This window comes from Perca fluviatilis, chromosome 5, assembly GCF_010015445.1.
Source record: "Perca fluviatilis chromosome 5, GENO_Pfluv_1.0, whole genome shotgun sequence".
Classification (NCBI taxonomy): Eukaryota; Metazoa; Chordata; class Actinopteri; order Perciformes; family Percidae; genus Perca; species Perca fluviatilis.
This window is the reverse complement of record NC_053116.1, coordinates 12,590,423-12,613,528: the sequence shown is the minus strand read 5'-3', so window position 1 is coordinate 12,613,528 and position 23,106 is coordinate 12,590,423. Positions and strand designations below refer to the sequence as shown.

At 40.3% G+C, this 23,106-nt stretch overlaps 1 protein-coding gene across 3 annotated transcripts; it reads right to left on the bottom strand.

Annotated features, from left to right (window-relative positions):
• Positions 1–2,360: 2,360 nt before the first annotated feature.
• kdm5c (lysine (K)-specific demethylase 5C) lies at positions 2,361–22,622 on the bottom strand. 3 transcript variants are annotated; one of them, XM_039800095.1, is made up of 29 exons: positions 22,272–22,622; positions 20,369–20,516; positions 19,292–19,369; positions 19,060–19,182; positions 18,783–18,953; positions 18,443–18,577; positions 16,577–16,633; positions 13,090–13,213; positions 12,586–12,866; positions 11,845–12,003; positions 11,600–11,719; positions 11,340–11,498; positions 10,401–10,582; positions 10,045–10,207; positions 9,835–9,954; positions 9,556–9,750; positions 9,195–9,376; positions 8,973–9,097; positions 8,728–8,875; positions 8,563–8,653; positions 8,018–8,400; positions 7,757–7,895; positions 6,836–7,015; positions 6,520–6,648; positions 5,670–6,419; positions 5,431–5,473; positions 5,129–5,328; positions 3,524–3,712; positions 2,361–3,392 (listed from the first exon to the last, which is right to left on the bottom strand). In XM_039800095.1, exons 2-29 carry the CDS (start codon positions 20,510–20,512, stop codon positions 3,384–3,386), a joined length of 4,779 nt encoding a protein of 1,592 aa, XP_039656029.1. In that variant the 5' UTR covers positions 20,513–20,516; positions 22,272–22,622; the 3' UTR covers positions 2,361–3,383. The 3 variants fall into 3 exon arrangements, with proteins under 3 accessions (XP_039656029.1, XP_039656030.1, XP_039656031.1); XM_039800096.1 differs by having other exon boundaries at positions 22,495–22,621; XM_039800097.1 differs by lacking the exon at positions 16,577–16,633.
• Between the last annotated feature and the right edge of the window lie 484 nt (positions 22,623–23,106).

Sequence of the window (23,106 nt, the reverse complement as noted above, 5' to 3'; positions counted from 1 at the left end):
ACAGGTGGATTCTATTTATCATCATTTGTCATTTAGGTCAACATTGGATCATTCAGAGATCCTCACTGAACTTCTGGAGAGAGTTTGCTGCACTGAAAGTAAAGGGGCTGAATAATTTTGCACGCCCACTTTTTCAGTTTTTTATTTGTTAAAAAAGTTTGAAATAGCCAATGAATTTCGTTCCACTTCATAATTGGGACCCACTTGTTGTTGATTCTTCACAAAAAATTACAGTTTTATATCTTTATGTTTGAGGCCTGAAATGTGGCAAAAGGTCGAAACGTTCAAGGGGGCCGAATACTTTCGCAAGGCACTGTACTAAGGAAAGCTCATTGTGGGACTGGCTCTAGTGGCTGTAATTCTGCACCAAAGCTCAATTTCGGGAAAGAGACTTCAGATACAGTATTAGGGTACCACTAAGGTCTATATAAAAGAGACTTCAGATACAGCATTATGGGACCACTAAGGTCTATATAAAAGAGACTTCAGATACAGCATTATGGGACCACTAAGGTCTATATAAAAGAGACTTCAGATACAGCATTATGGGACCACTAAGGCCTATATAAAAGCATCCAAAGAGCACCATGTCATGGGACCTTTAAGATGGAGAAAAGCTCATGAGACTGCCATGGTTTGTTTAACCATATCGCCCTGAACAGAAAGACAATGCATACATTTACACAATTGTCAAATTGAAGCTATCACAAATGCAGATTTACAAGTCATACATGTCTCACATATACTGAAGTATAATTTAAATACACTGAATCCCCTCTTTCACTTCCTCTGGTTGAATGGACCTAAACCTGCCATTTCCATAATGCTTTACCCCTAACACCTTCTACAGAAACCTGCACCAGCTTGTCCGATTTAAAAATCCGGACGTCACATTCAATGCACAAGATTAAAAAAAATAACTGTGTGCAGTTGGACAAGATGACAGACCTACAAACATGAAGAATGGCATTTTTGAAACAATACAATTCAGAGGGAGTCCATTTAGAAATGCATCACCACTAGAGTTCTGTCTTCTCACATAAAGGAGAGACAGCATGGCACCACCTGCTGTTTAGCCATTAGAGGACTGGTGCACAATAGTAATCTTTGCAGGCCTCTACATTTTTATAAAGGACAAGGAAGTGTAAGAACCATGCAGCTCTGAAAATATTATGAGAAAAAGCCACTTCTGTGCCATAAAACTGTATATTTAGTGTCCATAACAGACTTTTGTTGAAGGGAATTTTCAAAAATTGTGTGCCAGTTAATGTAGTGACGACATTTTTTTGTTGCATTCTTGTCGTGTTCATGTACAAATGCTCCTTTGTTTTGATACAGGAAATACAACATCATTGTCAGACCACAGACGCTTTTTTTGATAACGAGGAGCTGAGCGGTGCCTTCCTTTCAGGCAGACTTGACTGTATAGCACAATACAAAAAGGCTGAACTACCGTAGCTGAGAAGTTAAACACTAAAGCACAGAGCCACCGACGGGCTCAATGTTTTATGAAGAAGGGCACGTTGCGCATTTTGTCGTACAAAAGCACAGCAACCATCTGATGTGGTTTCATTCAGAAAGGCATCATTTGCCATTTAAATTAATAAAATATCAAATAAGATTTTCTCTGTTTGCTATTTCAAAACTGCAAAATACTTTTTCTGGACCAAGTTTTGGCCAGTATGCAATATAATTTATTTCAATGTTGACTGTGAACAAGGCTATTTCATTGCAAATGAAGATTATTCTTAGCTACAAAAGAATCTCTGTTAATTGGGTCTGCAGCTAACAGTGGGGTTTTCTATTCATTTCCTGTCAGATGTCATTCCCAAACTTGATTCAGAGGTTTTCACTTGTTTATTATGTGCTCTCAGAACTAGCCTCTGGACAATTATCCAGCTAAAGTACCTATAATGACAGAACAGGGTGTTTATAAAACCTTGTGAACAAAAGCAGATTCTTCCTTTGGCTTACATGCATGTTTGATATTGACGCATAAATGTCCTGTGTCCCCCACCCATTTACTTTACGACTAAAAGCCTTTAACATACTGTAATTGTGGATGTGTCTATGAACTTGCTTAAAACTCTAGCATAGTTAAAGAAAACATGGTGTACTTGTTCAATATTGTGATGTCTGTTCTGTGTCTGTCATTTTACAGTAAAAGCTTTTCTAAATAAATGCTGTGATCATGACATTTGTTTTTGGCAGTATGGAATTGCTGCTAAGTGCATTGTGAGAAAATTCATTATAGATCTTTAGACTAAAGCTTTTCAAGATAAGAAATAATGAGTCAACATATCCTAAACAATTCTAAACCTTTATTTTTCTAACAAGAGTGAAAAGAAACAAAGGCAACATTAAAATGATAAGTTTATACAGAAACTCACGACAACTGTGTGTCTGCAATATCAATAATATTTTTACCCACCCATATTTTAACAAAATAAATTGTGACAAAGTGAGATACAGTGAAGTTACCTTAATTTGCAAGAGAATGAGGGAGAGGGAAAAGAGGGAAAAATTGAAAAGGAATACAATATGGAGTCAAAAGGATGAGCGCTTTTAAAAAAAAAAAGAAAAAGAAAATAAAGGCATCGAGGGAAGGGCGGAGAAACAAGCCAAAGAGGTACAGATATCCATTTTGGGAAAGTAGCACCAAAAACATTAATGCTTGTTTTTAACACTTCCCAAAATCTACTCAGTTTATTCAAAATGCATGTCCCCTCAAAACAGCATCAAACACAAGATTCAATACAACTAAAAAAAAAGTGGAACCACGGTGCTGTAGTCTAAGATCAGCAGTCAAAACCCTCGGCTGTACCTCAGGTTCAGGATTCATGCCCGAATACAACGGTCTAAATGAACTCCATAGCTTATCCAACTTCAACGAGTGGGCTCAAGTGAAGTGAAACTGCAACAGCTGGTGCTGAGACAGGCTTCAGCTGAACTAACATTTAATACGGTGGGGATAACGTAGCATACTGATTGACCTCAGAGACAACTCTAGACCAAAAACACTCCTACTGCGGCAAGTCCCACATCGGTTCAACACAGTCTTACCATGTTCACAGGACAAAAATGGGTCCAGGGGAGGAGGAGAATAAAGTTTGGTTAAGACAGCGAGTCTGAAGAAAAATAAAATAAAAATCATGACGGGTGAGATATGGCTGAGTTTAGGATGAGACGGTGGAGTGTAGAAGAAGAGTCATCGCACGGTTAGTGTCTGAATGTGTGAATGAGGGATGAGAAGGGACGTAGGACACAGGCCTGGGGAAGTCCTGCGTCTTGTTAGAACTTGACACTGTCTTCTGGCACAGAATGCTCTGTCCCTTCAATTCCTCCGGCCAATCCGCTTAAACAGAGCTACAGCGTTGAATATATCACAAAATCTGTCAAAAAAGGAAAACAGCAAAAATGTTAATCTCAAATGAAGCTTAAGTCAAAGCATTGAAACTACAATTTCGAGACAATGAATAAAAAAATAAGCCTAAAGCAAAAGCAGGCTACATGGGGCGGTTACCTGTGGATAGGTCTGGACAGGTAACTGAGGGGACAGGCTGTGGCTGATGGGACAGGTTTTCTTTGACTCCGAGGCATCCAGAGACCTTTCTCCCGCCCCTTCCCCACTGCCGCCTCGGTGGCTCTTTCGCTTCCTTTTGGAGTCCTTGGCTCGTCCGCGGCTCGTTCGTCTCTGCTCTTCAAGCTCGATCTGAGAGAGAGAGAGAAGGAGAGGACAAGAAGATCAGAGAGGAAGCCGTTGAGGTGGACAGGGGCGATACAGGCGATAGATAAAGCAGCCCATTTTCCAATTTCTTCCTAAATAAAAACGGCTATCAGTTCTATCAGTCAGACTTTTGTTCTTGATACAACAGAAAAACATTCTTGTATATTTGTACATAATCCGATCATAAAACAGCACTCAATTAATTATAGTTAAGGACTTTTAAACAGACTTCCTAATACATCTGGAATTCATAATATCAATCATAATTAAAACGGGCGACACTGGCAGTCTTCTATTACCACCAATGTGATCTATATTACAAGTACCCTGTGGAGTCTAGGTACACATTTATGGTTTCACACCATTTCACTAATCTGACTGAAGTGGCAGTAATGTGCCATGAACTGCAGCAATATACCAGCAAAAGCAGAGAAGAAGAAGACTGCTACAAAAGGAAAAATGGATGTAAACAATGCAGGTTTTGAACTTTGATGATAAAATTAGCTTTGCAAATGTTTTATGAGGAAGGAAATGCATTCAAAATGTTTGCTATGCCTTAAGGATACACACAGTGTGTTTTGGTGAATTAACACTGAATGTAAATAGAACATATATTTACAAGAAAACTCCACAGGGAACCTTTAAGTATACACGCATGGCACTGTAAAGTTTCTACAGGTTTCACCAAGTCAAATTTAAGACTGTTAAAGACCTTTTTAAGATGAATGAAATTTAAGACCAATATCACAACATAAAAAAAATAAAAATAAAAAAGTCTGATGTCAGAGTCTGGAAATATTGCCTGAAACAATTCCCTGATTTCCTCATTGGCTTTATAGGACTGGTGTCTAGATTGGCTGCAAAATAAGTTGCATGTTTGTCTCATTTGTAGTCCTTATACAGCAAATTATATTTGGAATAGCATCAGAAAGAACTACAACCCCACAGAATAGCTTTAGCTTTAGAGGTAGGAAAATTAAAAGCTATTACAGATTATTTAAGACGTAGAACACAATACTTTTAAGGCCTTCCATGTTGATTTAGAAATGTTAGACTTTTAAGACTCAGCGGAAACTCTGTTTGATAAGTTTCCAGCTGTTGCACATTTTTTCAACATAGTAAAAATTAAAGGTCTAGAGTTATTAGTATGTTGTATTGATGACTGTGGCTATTTATTTTTTGGGTTAGATTACACTAATGTAGTTTTGGCTTTAATATTATATTGTTCAATTTAGTGGTACATGTCTTTTCTCACACACACACACACACACACACACACACACACACACACACACACACACACACACACACACACACACACACACACACACACACACACACACACACACACACACACACACACACACACACACACACACACACACACTTTATTTTCCTGACCTGAATAAGCGTGTGCAGTGTTTCTCTGGGTGGAACAGAGGCAGCTTGCAGGACTCTGTGGATGATGAGTGTCTGGTCCAAGGACACCTCTAGCAGATCTCCTTCCAGCTGCAGCTCCTCCAGCTGGACCCTGGTGGCTGGTAAAAGCTCCACTACCTGGCCTTTCAGCAAAGGCAGCAGGGGCAGCAAAGACCCCACCCCTGAAAAAGTGAGCAGCGGAAGGAAAACTTTGTGAGGACTGGTATCTTGTGTGACGCTTTGCACAAGTCGGCGGTTACTCTGAAACAGACACTCCATCTTACCTGTAACATTTGACTTCTTGCTGATGCCATTTTCACATCCAGCCTGGGGACAAACAATCATTGTGTTAAAAGGGCAGGTTGGATACAGTATAATAAGAAAGTGTGAAGTAGCAATTATTCTATCAATTATTACTATACAGAAGATAAAATAAAATCGAATAATTATTTGAGTCAGTTGCAGTTTACAGTTAGTCTATATGTGGTTTAGTATTAAAACAAAGTCAGAATAAGACGTTAACCTGAGTGCCGTTGCTTTCCTTGGTGTTCTTTTTAGGTGAATTCTCGTCTGTCAGATCAATGACTCCTTCCTCTCCCTCACCTCCCTCAGAGTCTGATAAGACAATCACTGAACTCCCTTCTGTCTCCTTTCCCATGTCTCCTGCTTTCTCCGTTTCACAATGGAGAGTCTCTTTGAGTTCTTGCAGCCTCTGAAGTGTCTGCTGCAGCTCTGGCGTCTCCAGGGCCTCCTTGGCTCGGCCCTGCCAGGTGATGGCCCTCTCTGTGAGACACTGCAGCGCTTCTCCTTCAGGCAGACGCACTGGTAGCCTCTGCAGGGCAACCAGTAATGCCAGGATAGTCTCCAGGCGTGGGCGCCGTGACCGCTGGCACCGCGGACACAAAAAGCGCGAGTCCCAGTCCCACCAGCAGAGGGGGTTCTCTGGTGGTCCAGAGGAGGAGAGCAGGGAGGGGAAAGGAACACAGCCCCCATGGAACCAGTCCTTACACAGATGACAGCGAAGCTGAGGGGCACGAGGCTGACCAGCGCACACGCACACTGACTGAGGAGGGGTGGTGCAGGTGTGGTTACTGTTACCGTTCTCTTTTACAGAGTTCTCTGAGTGGATGGATGTGTCCGTCTCCATGGCATCCTCCCACCTCCCGTTCTCCTTGCAACTTGCAGCGTTAAGTCCAGATTTACACATGTTCAATTTCTGTAACCTCAGTAGTGCCTCCTTCTCCTGGTGCTCCCCTTCTTTGAATGCCATCACCTAGAGACAAAGTTCACAAATCAAGTTCACATACAGAACTAGTATTTATGTAAAAAGACAGAACAAAAAACAACAACAACGACACGCTAAATAAACTCACAATAGCGGCAGGGTCCCTCAGGTCCTGAGCAGAGAGGCCCAGAGTGTTGGTATCAGAATCATCTAAAGGCTCATCTAACGTCTCCATCTCATCTCGGCTCTCTCTTCTCTTTGCACACGGACATAATACCTGCAGGGCAACACTGGAGTTGAGTGCTTGCTTTCATAAAAGGTTGCCTTACTTACTTGCTTGGCTCCTAAAGTGAAATGCCGTACTGATACAAGTATACAGGTAACTTATCTCGTTGCCTATTGTTGACAGAAATTCAATCTATTTAAGTTTTAAAATAATTTCCGATTTCCTTCGAGTTGCCCACCTCTAGCAGACTGTGCTGACTGCTCTTCTTCAGGAAGGTCTTGGTGGCCTTGTCCCTCCAAGAGTGAGCGCTGGCTACCTGCAGTTCCAGCTGTCTTAACTCCTGCATGAAGACTGGCAAGTCCCTTCCAATAGCCACCAGGCCCTCTAGGTCATCCAGGCATGGGTAATGCTCCCCATTCTACAACAAATAAAATATTGAATAATAATAAATAACATGACAGCATATTTTGCAATTACAGGGTATTTCAATTTATTTCAAATAACAACATTACAGAGGGGTTAGAATAAAAATGGATGTCTAACCCCTTAACGCCGACTGTCGCTAATTTGCATCAAACCCCTTCCATTCCGACTGCAGGCGAGATAGCGTGTGTATTCCCCCCAATGCCGGTTTGTTTACATGCGATACATACCTCGGAACCTTTTACATGCACTGGTTTCTTGTAGGACCGGTCGGAGTGGGAGATACATCCGGTTCACGGAAGCGAAATTAAACCTAACCCTACCCCTACCCCTAACCCTGCCCCTACACCTAACCCTACCCCTAAAGAAACTACTGTCAATGTTAGGGAGTAGGAGAGTGTTTTCTTTCTTGCCGTTGTCAAGATCCATGTATTTGTCAATTACAGTTTAGAAGTTCTAACAACTTTGTGACATGAATGAAATCTACTATGTGTTTTATTAATTTTACTGTTTTGTAAAGAATTTTACCATAATGCCTGTTGTCGCTAATTTGCATCATACCTAAATTTATATCTATTCCATATGCTATAGACAAATTAACAATCTCAACTTAATTTAGCATCAGCTTGGAGCCAGAAACACACATAATATTTTGTTTATATAATTGTGAATAAATTCAGGTGTCAAGGGGCTAAAAGACACCAGAGAGGATAATTATTTGTATTTATTTTATTACCTGGATTTCCTCTAGATCTGTTACCCAGGCCCGTGCCCGAGTGAGGCAGCCCTGTAGAGCCAGAATGTTGGGCAGCTTGACTGGAATCAGCTGGGCTTCATTTACTATTGCCTCCAGAGTAGAAAGAGGGTGCTTTTGCCTGGAAGAACAAAACCATGACAAAGAAACGTTGACATTTTTGCAACACGATAAACTAGTGAGAAAAAAAAAAAAAAACCTGCGGCAGCTGAAATGTTGTATGGTTTGACTGGTTTGTCTTACCTTTGTTCTAGGCAGATCTGTGCTTTCTCCTCCCAACGTTCTGCAATTGTGAGCAGCTCCTGAAGCTCTGCCATGGCCGTCTCCACAGACACACTCTGGGGCACGTTGCAGCCGGCTTCCATCAGGTTTCTCAAAACATCCAACATCACCTCCTGCCTCTCCCCTCCTTCTGTGCCCAGGGTGCGTCTCACCTCTGCCAGCCAATGGCCCTGCTCCTTAAGGCCCTGGAGTAAATTATACTCTGGCACCACAACAAGCAGCTTGGCCCCCTGCTCCAACAAAGTCTGCAACTGCTCAGGTGTTTGAGAGTCCCTCCTCCAGTCCCTGTCATTGGCCAGTACTTGAGCCCGGCTCTGGAAATCCTCCACTGTCCGCAGAACCGCCTTGAAAACCAGATGGTACAGAGGTAGACCGTCAGTGCACCAAGTGGGGGTACAACTTTTAAGGTGAGAAAATTGTAACACATTTATACAGTGTTTTTATTAGTTTTGGAAGGATATGACAAAAATAAAAGCTAGTTTGCTTAGTGTAACATAACCACTTACCTGCACTTCCTCCAACTGGCTGATCACACAGGGCAGGTTTTGCATCGTCTCTACCAAGGATTTCAGCTCTGCCAACGTCATCTTACTTTCACTAAAAAGATGGAAATTTGTAAGTGCATGTAACAGAACAGTTAGTGTAAATGTTAAGTATGTGTTCTATTTTACCTGGTCCTTGAGTTACTGAGGAGTTCAACACTTGTCTGCTGGCAGCGTTCGATGTCTTTAAGAACAGTGTTGAGTTTCCGCAGAAGTTCGTTGTCAGGAAACTTTTTTTCCGCTGCTTCCGTCTTCAGCATTTCCAGGTCATTAATTCCTGCAATTCAATAACCATTTGGTCTTCCAGTGTCTTTTAAGATCATAATATTCTGTTGAAACCAAGTTCATGGGATACATTTATGTTGATTTCCCACCTATTTTGTTTCCCTCTTCCTGCTCAAGTGCCTCTTTCACTCTGTTGGCCCAGGAATCAAAAGACTCCGACCGAACCTTTAATCGGTGTAACATGGCTAACAGCTCATCCAGGGTATATCTGTATCTGCAAAGTGAAGGGGAGGATTAACACAGCCACTTTTCACCCAGTACATCACTGCAAAGCATACACAAACAATGACAGCTACACAAGAGATAAATACCTGAGGTAGAGTTTTTCAGTGGGGCAGTTGCACAGATCCTGAGTGTGGTAGAGACATACCAGTCTCTCTGGACAGTTTGAGCATGCCAGGGCAGAAAGGAAGCACGTGGTCTTACATTTATCACACTGTCTCTCATCATCAGGCAGCAGCTCAAAGGCCTCGCGCTCTGCTTCAGTAATGCCCTGCAGGTACACAACACAGATTTCATTAGACAAACAGATTTCCCATATTCTCATCAGAACATTACAATATCAGACAAATTCCGAACGGTACCAAACTAAACTATTATTCACTTACACATATAGACTGAATAAATAAATAGAGAAACAAAAAATGTCTAAGATCTATTTCTGTGTCTCACCCTTTCCATCAGACCCTTCCGCAGCTTCCTCTCCTCCTGAACAATGATGAACATTTCCCGGTGTGTAGCTGCTGCCAGGTTAAGGTCTAGTTTCTCTGGGGTGGCAGCCATTTTACAGGTGAGCTCCTCGTGGGAGAACACGCAATACCTTCTCAGACGCCGGTAGTGCTCAATACAGGAACGGCCGGCAGGCAGCTGAGAGGGAAAGAGAAGAGCGATGTTGATTATTGTGAACGATCGGAAATGAGAACTCGAGACAGACAGTGTAAACGGACGTACCCAGTCTGCAGTGCAGAAGTTAACAGCTTCAGCAAAGTTATACCCCTGATTGAAGCCACTGTGGTAGGCTCTGGGGAAGGTGATGACAAACTCCCCAGCACACTGGTTGGTACGTACAACCTGCCAATCGGAAACACAGAAGTCAATCAAAGAATTTATTTTCACAAACGATATTTCTGCTGTGTGCATGCGTGTTTATGTGAGACGGACCGGTACACCGTGAGACATGAGGATATTGGGGTTCATGATGGTGACCAGCTGGTGCAGGAGGTCAGGTTGAAACTCAAACAGCTCTGGCGTCAGCTTCTTCATTACTTCCTCAAGTCGCTCAGCTGCCACAGAGGGAACCCCATACCAAGTCTTGGGTTCCCCCCTGCAGAATAGAATACATAAAAGAGAGAATAGGGAAGTGGAGAACAGAGAGGGAAAGTTATAGTATTTCAGTCAAAGTACCCTTGCACATGACATTATCATATTCTCTATGTTAAAAGCTGCAATTGATTAAACCTTTGACTACTATAATGCCAAACAAACCCACAACAATACACAAAAAAAGCATTCTGTACCAGTGCAGGTAGTTGATGGAGTAGCTCCAGTGATCCTCGATGTGCCAGCAGAAAGCTGAGAACACCATGCCTACGTAAAGCCAGGGCACCTTCATCCCAGAGATGTCTCCATTAATGTGACACAGGAGTGACTGCTCCAGCACGGGCATCACATTCAAATTCCAGCCACTGCAGGCATATTCCTGACCAACAAAGAAAAGGGACTGCACTGAAAATAAGCACTGGACTATGATTATTAAAAGGTCTATAAATAACCCTAATTACAGGTACCATCTAAACTACACTAGTACTTTTATGAGAACATTATAAAATCAATACCATTTGCTGAAATATTTCTCTCAATTCAACATTCTGAATTACAGAGTAACCCATAGTTATGCTGCTAAGGCCCACGTTCATTTTAAACTACTTTTCTGGAGTTTGTTTAGATTTCTACTTATAAATTCAGATTGATTTGACATATTTTTTTTAAGTAAACAAAATTCTGATTTATTTTTCAGCAGATTTGGCTGCCATAAACTGCCATTTGTCATACATTCTAGAGGTATTGGGATTATTGTCATGCCAACCAAGAGCCTACTTATCTCCATAACAACCAGACAGTTGGCAAACTCGCTGTTCTCTCATCTCATTTAGCACTGTAATCAAAACTGTGCAGTGAATAGTTTGTTAATGCAAACATGTTATTGTCAAGAGCACCGCTGAATTGAGTAGGGATTAGTTTGTAGAGTACATTCTTATCGTAATGGTCAGAATGCCAAATTGGTCTTTTACAGTCATGATACCGTAGTCTGTCTGTCTGTCTGTCTGTCTGTCTGTCTGTCTGTCTGTCTGTCTGTCTGTCTGTCTGTCTGTCTGTCTGTCTGTTGTATATATATATATATATATATATATATATATATATATATATACTGTTACAAAAGAAAACAACGTGCATACCTCCTCCTCCTTTGTGAGCTTCTTTTTGCCATTGTTCATCGGGAAGCCGCTGCCAAACTCCTTGGAGTGTATGTCTGCACCGTATTCAACAACCACGTCTTCCTCGATACTACTGACTAACCTCCAGAATTCTCTCTCCACAAGCTCAGTGGGAACCATCTACACCAACAACAACACACAGGCTTGAGATTAGTCTCCCGCTTTAGTCGGGGCAGGGTGCTTTATAATGAAGAGGTGATGTCTTGTGTGGTTGCGCTTACATGGACAGGCATGTTGAAGTAATCTGCCTTGAAGGCATCTGCCATTTCCCCAAAACTCTGCAGAGTGTACTCTCGTGTAGCCTGTTCAAAGCCAAATGCTTCTGCAGGTTTCTTGCACTCCTACAAAAAGTTACACATTGAGGAGAATCCAAACAAAGATTAGTCTTGGGGGTTCAAAGAAATCCAACAAAACATGCCACGAGTATTACAGACATAAACAAGTGCTTCCAAACATTTTTACTAACCTCTGCCACACACTTAGGGCATCGCCAGTTGCCTTTTGGAGGATCAGTGAGTGGGGGTAGTAGACAGTAGGTGTGGTAATTATCATCACAGCCATCACACAGCAAGAGCTTCTCGTCGTCATCTCCCCGACCACACATCCGACATACAAAAGAATCCACCTTTGAAAAAGTGGGACAAAGAAAAGTACAAAACGTTCATTCTAGGGCTTGGAGCCAGATGAGTGAGGCTCACGTTTAACTGGAGCAGACAACCACGGTGGCCTATTAAACACGGAAGATGAAAAATTAAACAAAATATTAGATTGTGGGGAATAGGAGTCACTACTTTGTCAAAGATAAAGAGCAAAGTGCATTGTGTTTACAGGCCTTGTACAATCATTCGACTTCTCATGGTAGTTTGTATCACAGCACAAATCCATCTATTAGTCACTCCCGACCCAATGGTTCCCCATCAAGTTGTGTTTTGTCCGTCAACGGAGCGTCGACGCTGATTAACGCCAGACCAAGAAGTGAGCCCTGTCTACGAGAGGTAGGCCTTTCACCTTTACCTTCAGCCAGGCGGGCTAGTGCTTAGCTCTGTAGTTTCATTTGCACGGGCTAACAAAACTCTGGAAGCCCTAGACGTAACGATAGTATCAAGTTTTCCCAGGGTTGTGGTTATGCCGTGACATTTAATATTCAAATATGTAACGTTCATCTTAACTTTGACTGCCACGTGGGTGCATTCTTTGGTCTACTTACACACTGCGAGTTGCCGAGGTTGCGTCTTAGCCTCATGGTCATTTTGGTACAAGGTCCATCTGTATCTTCTTCCTCCTCCACTTTCCCTTTCCCACCCTCTTCCTCTGGTTCTTCTTTCTTCACTTCTGTCTTAACTGTGATGGTAGGAGGAGGCAGTATATGGCTAGATGTACTCCCATCACTCTGCTTCTCTTTATGCTCCAGCGGCTCCGCTTTGACTGACGTATCACCAGAACCAGGAGATACGCTGTCCTTGATGGTAACGGTTTGAGGCAGTTCATCTAAAAAGTAAGATGTGTTCAGAATCAGAGTTAGCCAGTTATTAATTTAGGACTTGCCTCTTTCTCAAGTAATTGCTTTACTTGCAAAACTAATTGTTCTGATGCAGCGTTGCCTCCAAATGTCCAGGTTTCTCAACATTATTGTTGGCAGACCTAATGACGTTATAGGTTTAACTGTGTGTCTGAGAATGTGTTTAAATGAGGTTGTGGCTATGGCACTTACCTTTCTTCCGGATGCCTTTGTCCCTGGCCACCAGCCCAAGTCCCATCATCTTAGGCCCTGCGCCATAGATCTGTAGCTTCTTCAGTTCTGGGTTCTTCTCTATGTCTTCCTCTGTGGGTTCAGGCTGTGGATGAAAGTACATTTTCCTCATGAAGGCAAAGACAGACAACTACTCTCCACAGCACAAAGAGCCAAAGGGTCTATGCCAAATGCAGAACAAACAGTTAAAACATGAAAGCATAATACCATCACAAGAAGGGATTGTGCTTGGTTAGAAAGTAAGGAAAAGTTAGCCTACATCACAGTGAAAGCTTGAACGTTAAGACCCATCACCAGAACACACAATCACCAGCAGTTGCAACCATACAGTCAGAGAAGGGTATTTTAAGTAATTATGAGTCTTGTTTTTATCAAATCCTTGGATAATGTTATAAGCATATTACAAAAAAGTATTTTTAAGTTAATTTACGCTGTAATTTGTCAAACATTAAAAAAAATACATAAAAATGTTGCTATCGATATAGGCAATTCATTTCATAACACAATATAGCATGTTTTTTTGGTAATTCAATAGTCTATATAGTAACCACATGGTAAAGCCTATTTTTGCATACTCCTGTGGGAATTAAACACTTTAAAGTAGCGAGTATTTTCTCATTTTATTCAGAACTAACGTGCAAGGATCAGAACGTAAATTGTTATATTATCGTAACACAGTTTGGCAGCTGGTTTTTGGACATCGCAATAGAAACAATATATACACAATAGACATTTTATATCATTCTGACGATATATATCGTCATATCGCCCAGCCCTAGTTGGACGTGTTAGCAGTAGCGGATTCTGAGTAGCCTGAGACCAGACATTTATAATTTCTAGACAACAGTATACAGAATATTGAATAGGTAGGTACCCTTTTTTTTTGTTTTAACATGGTCTTGCCCTCCATTTGCTCTTGAGCTAATTATTATTTGTGCCACACCTTTGGGCACTATTTCCAGTCTGCCGTATGATTACAAACAGTACACACACAAGTCACGTGTAATCAGCAATGACAGAAACACAGTAGGTCTTAACGTCACTTTCAATAACCAGTCAGTAGATCTAAAAAGCACATAAAAGCAGGACTTTCACAGTTCATATATATATAATTAATATAATTAATATATATAATTAATATATATATATATATAATTAATATATATATATATATAATTAATATATATATATATATATATATATATATATATATATATATATATATATATATATATATATATATATATATATATATATATATATATATATATATATATATATATATTTTTTTTCCTCACAATGGCAGTTTAGTCCTAATCTGGGAGAGGTTTGGCTTCTACTCATGTGTGCACAAAGAAATCAGTAGTCTGTGTGCAGTCAGAACGCAACCAGTATTCCCACAAGACAGTCATGACAACGACGTTAGTGTCATTCATGGCACAACAACTGGACAGATACAATACCATAAAAAGAGACCATTTAAGTCTTTTTTTTCTTCTCCTTCTTTCAAGACTCAAGGTTATGGAAGAAGAACATTTGTTTTTGACTTTACCACCTGTATGCAATTGTACTCCCTTCAGTCATGAAAATTTAACTCCAGCTGCCCATACATTGTTGTATATTATCAGTGTAGATAAAAAAAAACAGGCACCTTTTTCTGGCACCCCAACATTGTAGATCAATTGGACTTTACAAGTGGGACAGGGATTGGAAGCAGTGGACAACACAGCAGATAAGCAGGGCTTTGACAGTAGAGGGCAATCAAACAAGCAAACCTAGAGAGACTTAAAGGCTAACAACAATTACATGTTCAAAAAGGGTCATAAGAATTAAGACTCCAATACTTTACTGTTCCTCAGATTATGGTGCTCTGCAAGTGAAACCTTATTAAATTAAAGATGCAGTAGGTAAGTCTTATAAAACTAACTTTCTGTCATATTTGCTGAAACTGACCCTATGTTCCAGTAGAACTACATGAATTATGTATAAAAAAAGAAAAAGAAAAAAAAGACAGCTCCTCTGGCACCTTCTACAGCCTGTAGTGCCATTGGCAAAATTCCACCGCTCCCGCTCGATTTTCTCCAATCAGGGCCACAGGGGGTGGTCTATCTGCCTGTCAATCACTGCTCAGGTACACGCATATATAGCGTTCTCCCCTCCCCGCGCACGAGCTGCAGAAAGGTTTTCCAAAACTCCGTGAATAATGGAGTGGCTTTTCAGAGGTGGCGTGGCTGCAGGATTTTAAAGATCTGAAGAACGATGCAGATGTGGCCACATTTCTTCTCGACAGGTAAAATAATTACCATGAGTGATTTATCTTTCACTTTGTTATTAATAGTCAAAAGTCCACAAAGCTACATTGGTGATGATGATAGTAACGTTAGCACAGTGGTCGGTCTGATATGATGCTGAAATGGCTAACGGTAGCCTACTAGTTAGCATCGTTTTACTGTTGGTGAGTAAAGTTAACGTTGTATTGGTGTTTAGTTATTGAACATGTCTGACATGCCGGCAGTTCTGTCAAACTCCGTTGTGTGGGAGGGGCTTAGGAGACGGTTTGGGCTGCAGCAGAAAGGGAGGAGGGACTGAGAAGTTGTCGATGTTCAAATTTGTTGGCAAAGTCCTGGCTCTTCACAATCTTACCTACTGCAGCTTTAAACCCACTAAGTATTTTTCTGTGAGTGCACTCAAAAGAGAATGCATGCAGCCACACTGTTAGCTGCTGTAGTGAGCACACGGCAAGGCAACACAGCAGAAGGCACACAGACAGCCCAGGGACAAAGCATTTCAAGCCAAGTGCGACCACAGAGAAAGCGCATGGGTGAAAGAGAGAAAGCTAGAGAGTGCATCAACCTGACAACTAAACTAGAAAAGTGTGTTTGGCAATTGGAGATGGAGTGAAAGTTTCTTCAGAGGCCTATGGTGAACTGTGCCATCAAGGCCATCTGAAACATTAGTTCTCAACAACAATGTCACAGGGATCCAAACTTGCATACATTTGCAGATTTTTCAAATCTGTAATATAATGCCTAAAAACACAGACAAGGCCGCTAAACACCTTTGTCCAACATAAGACAAAATGGCTAATTTTACTAACAGTCCTAGAGCATGTTGACAAAACACTAAACTGCTTAAATAAAAACAGAAGTAACCAGCCAGGGAAATATTTCTCTCTGTGTTCATTGTCTGGTCTAGAATGATGCTAATTTAATAACTTGCACCAACTATTATTGTAATGCCACAGAGAGTTTTTATGGCTTTTTATGTCTGAAACAGTTATGTGACTATGATGGGTTTAGGAGTATGATTGCATGAAAATGTTTTAGTGGTTAGTTAAAATGAAAAAACAAAACATCTAGACAACTTCAGTAAGGGTGAGGTGGTCTAGGAAAAGAGGCAGGAAGAAAGCGGGGGCGGAAGGTGAGCTCATATGCTCAAGAGGCAGTACCGCAGAGATGAGTTGAGAACCAGTGGTGAGAGGATGGGGGGCCAGATCCTCTGGACCCTGCAAGGGGAGACAACAACAGCAACAATAAACTAAGACAAGAGGCAAGAAGGAGATGAAAGAGGAAGGGAGAGAGCCTGGAAAGAACAGAGCCACTAGTTGTCACTGGGACACATTATGAGACAATGGTCACATTTAATGTAGGACCTATAACGGCCAAACAGGAAATGGTGTGGATCTAGATATTCAATTTTCTCTCTCAAAAGCAACATTAAAGTTTATCTTTTTGAATGTTTGGTACATCTAGTAATGTTTTGGACAGGGCTGCATAAACTTCAGTTTAATACAAGCTGAAATTTTATAAAAAGCATACTATTTGAGACAACCCTATTTCTGTTATCTCATCACTGACTTTACAAGTTGCTGCCAACAACTGGCAGGTAACTCAGCTGACATACTAACATCATTTATATAATCTAAATGGGACAGCTTTGGCATCAAAAAGAAATGGGGTTGGGAAGGTGTTTGGGAATGTAATTTTGCTGACAAGTTTTGTTATCATGGACAATTCTTGTAGTCCAGCTACATAATAGAAAATATATCTACTGGATCTTAAATTGAGTTAAAATAAAGCAATACCAAATGTACTGGTTTTCATGAAAAAGCCCATTCTCTATCACCTCAATCATCTGATGCAAACCTTTTTTGTCAAAAATCTGCACCAAGCTTAGTTTTGTTCCTATAAATTAAATAAATAACTAAATATGCAAAACAAAAGATGTATTCCAGCATAATAAATGAAAAAACTCAAATCCACTGGCAAGCATTACTTACTCAATGTATGATTGAGGGAGGGGGAGGGGGTGTTAGGGTAGAAAGTGAAGCTTAGGTAAGGTTGCACGTAACAAGCATGAGATAACAGAATGATGGCCAGTCCAAAAGTTGTACTGTATATTGGTAATAATAATAATATATACAAAAAGATTGTGTAGCAATGTGACTTATGAAACAAACAGTTGTGCGTCTACCAGTGAGATGGAAGAAAGTGGCGGAAACAAAGCAGAAAGCCAAATAAGCCATGGAGCAGAGAGCATAAACAGCAGAGTTAAGCACAGCAGCATGGTGGGATGGAGAGTAAGCGCGGTCATGTGTCACATCTTCCAGACACTACACTGTAACCGATGCAAAAGGGCACGTGGATAAGCACAGAAAAGTTATTAACACGACAGCATGGGACAAACACTTGAGTACACTGTTGGCTTGACTTTCTGTTTGCCTGTAATGATGGAAGCTTTGCTGTTATTTATTTGGCTAATCAGTTGGCAGATAACAGAAGGTACACTAAAACTTACATACATGTTAGCATACATGGTAAGAGGCTGACAGCCTTGTACATTTGCTGTTCACCCCAGATTTGCAGATTTCTTTCAATTGCAACATAAAAACACACTGTAGTTTGCACATTAATTAGTGGAACTTCACTGTTTGTAAGATGAAACTGTGATTACAAGTCTGGAATTACTAAAACAACAAATACAGATAATACCATCAGTGTTACAAATTTTGATGTGTGGTCTAAGTCCTGTGGGAAACCATCACTGATATAGTAATCATAGGGCAGGAAAGCCTGGATACCTGGTAGTTAAATTAATTTGCAGGTTGAAATTCAAACAGTGCCACACTGAAACAAATTCCTTAGATCAGTTGCACAAAACCAATCCAATTTCTATGGTCTTGAAAAGCAGATGTATAAACAAGGCAAGGCACATATGGAAATGTGATCCAAAAAGTGCCCAAAGTACGGGTTCAGTATAGGGTTACTGGTCATATAGGTATGCAAATTTAGTAAGGATAGGAACTCTCACTCACATCAGGCTGGCCGCGGTTGGCCCTGCGTCCGTAACTGCTTATTTTGGATGGCTGCACAGACTGTCGCAGAGGGATGGAGTGGGGCTTGTACTCCTTATCCACATCCTCACCATCATAGTGCTTCGGCTTGCAATGCTAGAAATGATGTAAAAAGAGAGTTTACATGAAAAGATGTAAATATACAGATGATCTACCGTAATAATTTTGATTCTAACCAAAAGGAAGTGTATAATGCATCATATAGTGATTAAGCTACTTTTCGCCGATGGACTCATTTTGAATGCTTTCTATTAACTGATCACCCCTGGTAACACAAAAAGGAGAGAAGAGAATGTGATACCGGCAATCTGGCACCAGACTGGAACATTTCAAAGGGATAGACGATCCTCTCGTAGTGCGAGCGCAGCAGAGAACCAATGTTCTTGCCTGGAGGGTAGCCAAGCCTCTGGGCCACACGAGCCCAGCGCCGTTCCTTACAGATCATCTCAAAACCTCCTTCATCTGTCACAATCTGAAACAGAAAAGCATTTTTTAATTTTCAAGTTTAGAAACCATAGGTGAGAACCAAAAAATAACTTCAAAATGCACTAAGTACAAACAGTTCAATGTATATCTACCCTTGATAGGCTGAAAAGATCAAGGATGCGTCTTTCAATATGTGGGATTTTCAAGGAGGATGCCTGGATCTCCCAAAACCTGGCGATGCGGTCCAAATAATTAAGCTTCACTCTGGTCTCTGCCTAAAATGAGACGCATGAGGGACCACCATGATTACCATGGCCAGTTCCAACAACGACTTCAATTATATGTCAACAATATACAGCTTTGAGGGAAAAGAGAAGAACTTACCTCCAACTCATTAAGCCTCTGGATGCGGGGTGTGAAGCGGAAGGTATCCAGCTCCACTGAAAACGGGGGTTGCCAGTCCTATTTGGGAGCAAAGATATGCAATTAAACTTGTAAACCTGTATGCTAAAACTACAACTTGGGTAATTCCTGCTTTGATGGTGACTTTTATCATTCAAGGAACTTAAAAACAAAAAATAAACATTGACATGGGAGATTACTGAGATAGTGAGATTAGAATGGACTTTAATTGGGTTTAATTCTGGCTTTCAGGCTCAAGAACTTGACCCAGCTTTAACCAGGAAGGATAACTAAGGTCACATACTCAAGAGCAGGTGAAGCTCAAACTATCAACAATCAAAGGCCTGCATTCTCACCAATCATTCCCGAAGAAATTATAATTCTTACAAGATCTTGACAAAACTAATAGAAAAACTGCACCCTAAGTAATGTGGCCAGCATTTAGTAGAACAACTATATGTATAACTGCATTATTATGTCCACCAAGCCCTTAAGATGAGCAGTGATGAGGCTTTCATTTACACACTTGCACCATTTGCAGTTTTCCTCCAGTACTCCTACCTTATCCTCTACTGCAAAAACAGCTTTACTTTTGTTAAAATATTTTATTCTGTAATGTAACTCTTAATTCCTTACTAGTTGAATTTGTTAAACATAACTTATTATAGTATTTATGAAAAAAGCACAACATTTAATCTATGTAACAAACTGAACATAAGTGTAAATGGGGGAGTATGTCTTGTTAAACGGCTATAACAAGAAAATTACTTGTTATAGCCGTTTTATAGCTCATTTTTGGTTAAATATTTTACACATTTAACCCTTCTGAATCTTTATTTTTGCCTTTGCAACAACACACACCCCAATGGGAATCAGTCATTTGATCTCATTTCAACATGCTGCTCTTTTTTGGTTATACTAAAACTGTGAGTCCATGTGCCTTTTACTTAGTACTTATAAAACACTTTAAACCCAGTGCCAATTTGAACAAATGTTGCACATAGCACACAGTGACCATGTCATTTCTTTAACAAAATCCAAGCATAAGCAAATATTTACTGGTGGAGGACGAATTTTGCAGATTCCAGATTTCTCCGCGATTGGACGTATCTTGGCGATGTAGCCCAGGGGGTCCTGAAACTCCTCCCATGATGGCTCAAATACGGGACACTCCGGAGGAGGTATAAACTCTTCCCCTTCCATTGCCCTGACAACAGGAAGATCGACAATGCAAAACAAGTTAATGAACTCTGGCAGACTCACTAATGGGCAGGACAGCATCAATACGGCATCCCAAAAAGCATTTTATGTACACAAGTCTTGTTTAATTTGTAGAGGAAAATGTAAAACCCTAACACCTTGCATAGTTTTAAAAGACAATTTAAAGCATTTTGTTTTTCTGAATTTATATGCATTTTCTGTATGACCTCCCGGTACTCTAGGACAGGTCAGAGTGCTGCAAGGACACAAAGTTGTGGGAAACTTATAATTTTGACAAACTTATGTTCACTGGCCAACATTTTGTCTTCAGAAAAGACATTTACATAACACACTTATCTCAATAAATGTTCCCAATGACAGTCAACTGAAACAAATTTAACAAAAGGCAATGTAAAGTTAACATGTCATCTTAATTTAATGATGAGTAAAATGGACCAGTGTATGAGAAAATAAAAAGCATATTATACAGCTACCGCAAAAGGTCACGGCATTAGTTTACTTATGCTCTTACTACTTCCTGGTCTAGCAGGGAATTGTAATATTGTCATCTTACTATATAGCAGTTAGTTCCTCTACATGTTTCACAGTTTATTATTGCCCCTCAAACTTTACATAATAGTCAATAACAAGAGACATGGATAATCCCAGGATGAGGATTTATTTTGTCCCCAAAATAGTCCTTGTTAAAATCCCCTCCCCCAACATCAGATGGACACAACAAAACAAATGCCATGCTCTGCTGAATTAACAAGGCCCAGTGTGAAAAAGGGCAAAAGTTTTAAGTGATGCTTAATCAGTCGCATTACAGAGAAACAATTAAATGATTTGATTACAGAAGTGATAGCAAGATGTCTGTATGCACTTAAGCAATAAGCATTGATACATGGAATTTGTTACCATAAGAGTGTTAATAGAATAGTCTTATATGAATTTTGTCCTGGGGTATTCCTCATTAAAAAAACAAAAACATTAAATCAACAAAACTTGATTCTGGGACTTCAGTGACAAGTGTCCTAGCTATCTATCTGATTCTCTAAAGGCCTTCAGACAAACAATGGCGTGGAGGCCATGAACCCTAAGGTATAGGCAGCAGTACTCGCAAGTGGGCTGGGCTAGATTCATTAATAAGAAAACAAATACACAATCACTAGATTGCAGAAGCCAAATGGTTAAATTTCAATGTCGATGTACATCTTGTTAACATTACTAAATAATACATTAGCTGGCAACTGTTAGCTAACTACTAACGTTAGCTACTAAACTTGAGCGAACTGGCGTTAAAACTAACCTAACCGTCCAGTGACAACCATAACAAAAGAATAAGAAAATGTCTCCAATAAATCACTTCTAGTGGGTTAGCTAGCTACGTGTCATTTATTTATTTTCTTCAGGCAATCATGGAATCTATTTGTGTCCATTGTTAAGCTATAAGTGGCGATAAAGCCGCTTGCAGCTAACGTTAGCATCGAGGCCTTCACTTTTTCACAGTCCCATAGCCTCCCACGGCTTCAGATAACTAGCTAGCTAACGTTGACTGGGTGGCTGAGGAAAAAGTCATCAATATAACCGCAAACAATGCACACTCAAATTGACGCGAACAACTAGCTAACGTTAATGTTAGCTAGCTAGTTGATTGATTCAACTAACGTTAGATGTATGTGCAAGAAGAAATGCCACAAGCGGTTATTTGTTGACCCTTTACACTAACGTTACAATGTTTCGTTTCATTCCCGTAACTGACCCGAAGACACCTCGATGTCCCGGGGTATGATAGGGCTGGTGGCCGTTCTCCTTCCTCTGTTGTTGTGATGACTGGTAGTTAGCTAACGTTGGCCAGCTGTGCTTGTTCCAGTTGGCTAGCTGACGCGGCTAGCAAAGTTGACCCGTTTTTCAGCCTTAGTACTCCATATACTCCGTTGTGTCAAACACACAGGTTCGTTTAATTGTAAGCGAGAGTCTCAAACCTTATCAATTATGTGGCTATCAATCATTTTCCGACCAACATCATCACTCTCTTCAAGCCATCCTATTCCTATCTTTCTTGATGAGACGCCATCTTAGTTTTTTTCTCACGACCGAAGCACAGCCTCAAATCTTCACATCACGTCCCTCACATTTACTCCCTGAAAGTAGTACCCACGTACGCCAATTCAAGTCATGCAACTACAGCAGAACCGTGCACTATATATCTATGAGCGGTGCAGCCTTTGCGTAAGTAAAATAAGCAATGCCCCAACGTTGAAAATATTTTTTTAAATGCTAATAATTTAATTGAAAAAATAATAATACATATAGTATTAAAAGAAACGTGTCCCTTTTCGTATTATTATTGTTATTATTATTATTGTTATTATTATTATTATTATTATTATTATTATTATCGTATGTACATACTGTTTGGTTGCTATATCAATGTTAATTGAAAAGCACAATATTTCCCTTTCTTTAAATTGCATTAAATATTTATTAACACTGCATGCCTAATTGGCAATGTTCCACAGTTTTATATTTTTTTATCCCTCCAAATTTGATAATAAGTTAGTTTGGTAGCAGTGGACAGTATAGCGTGATAAACC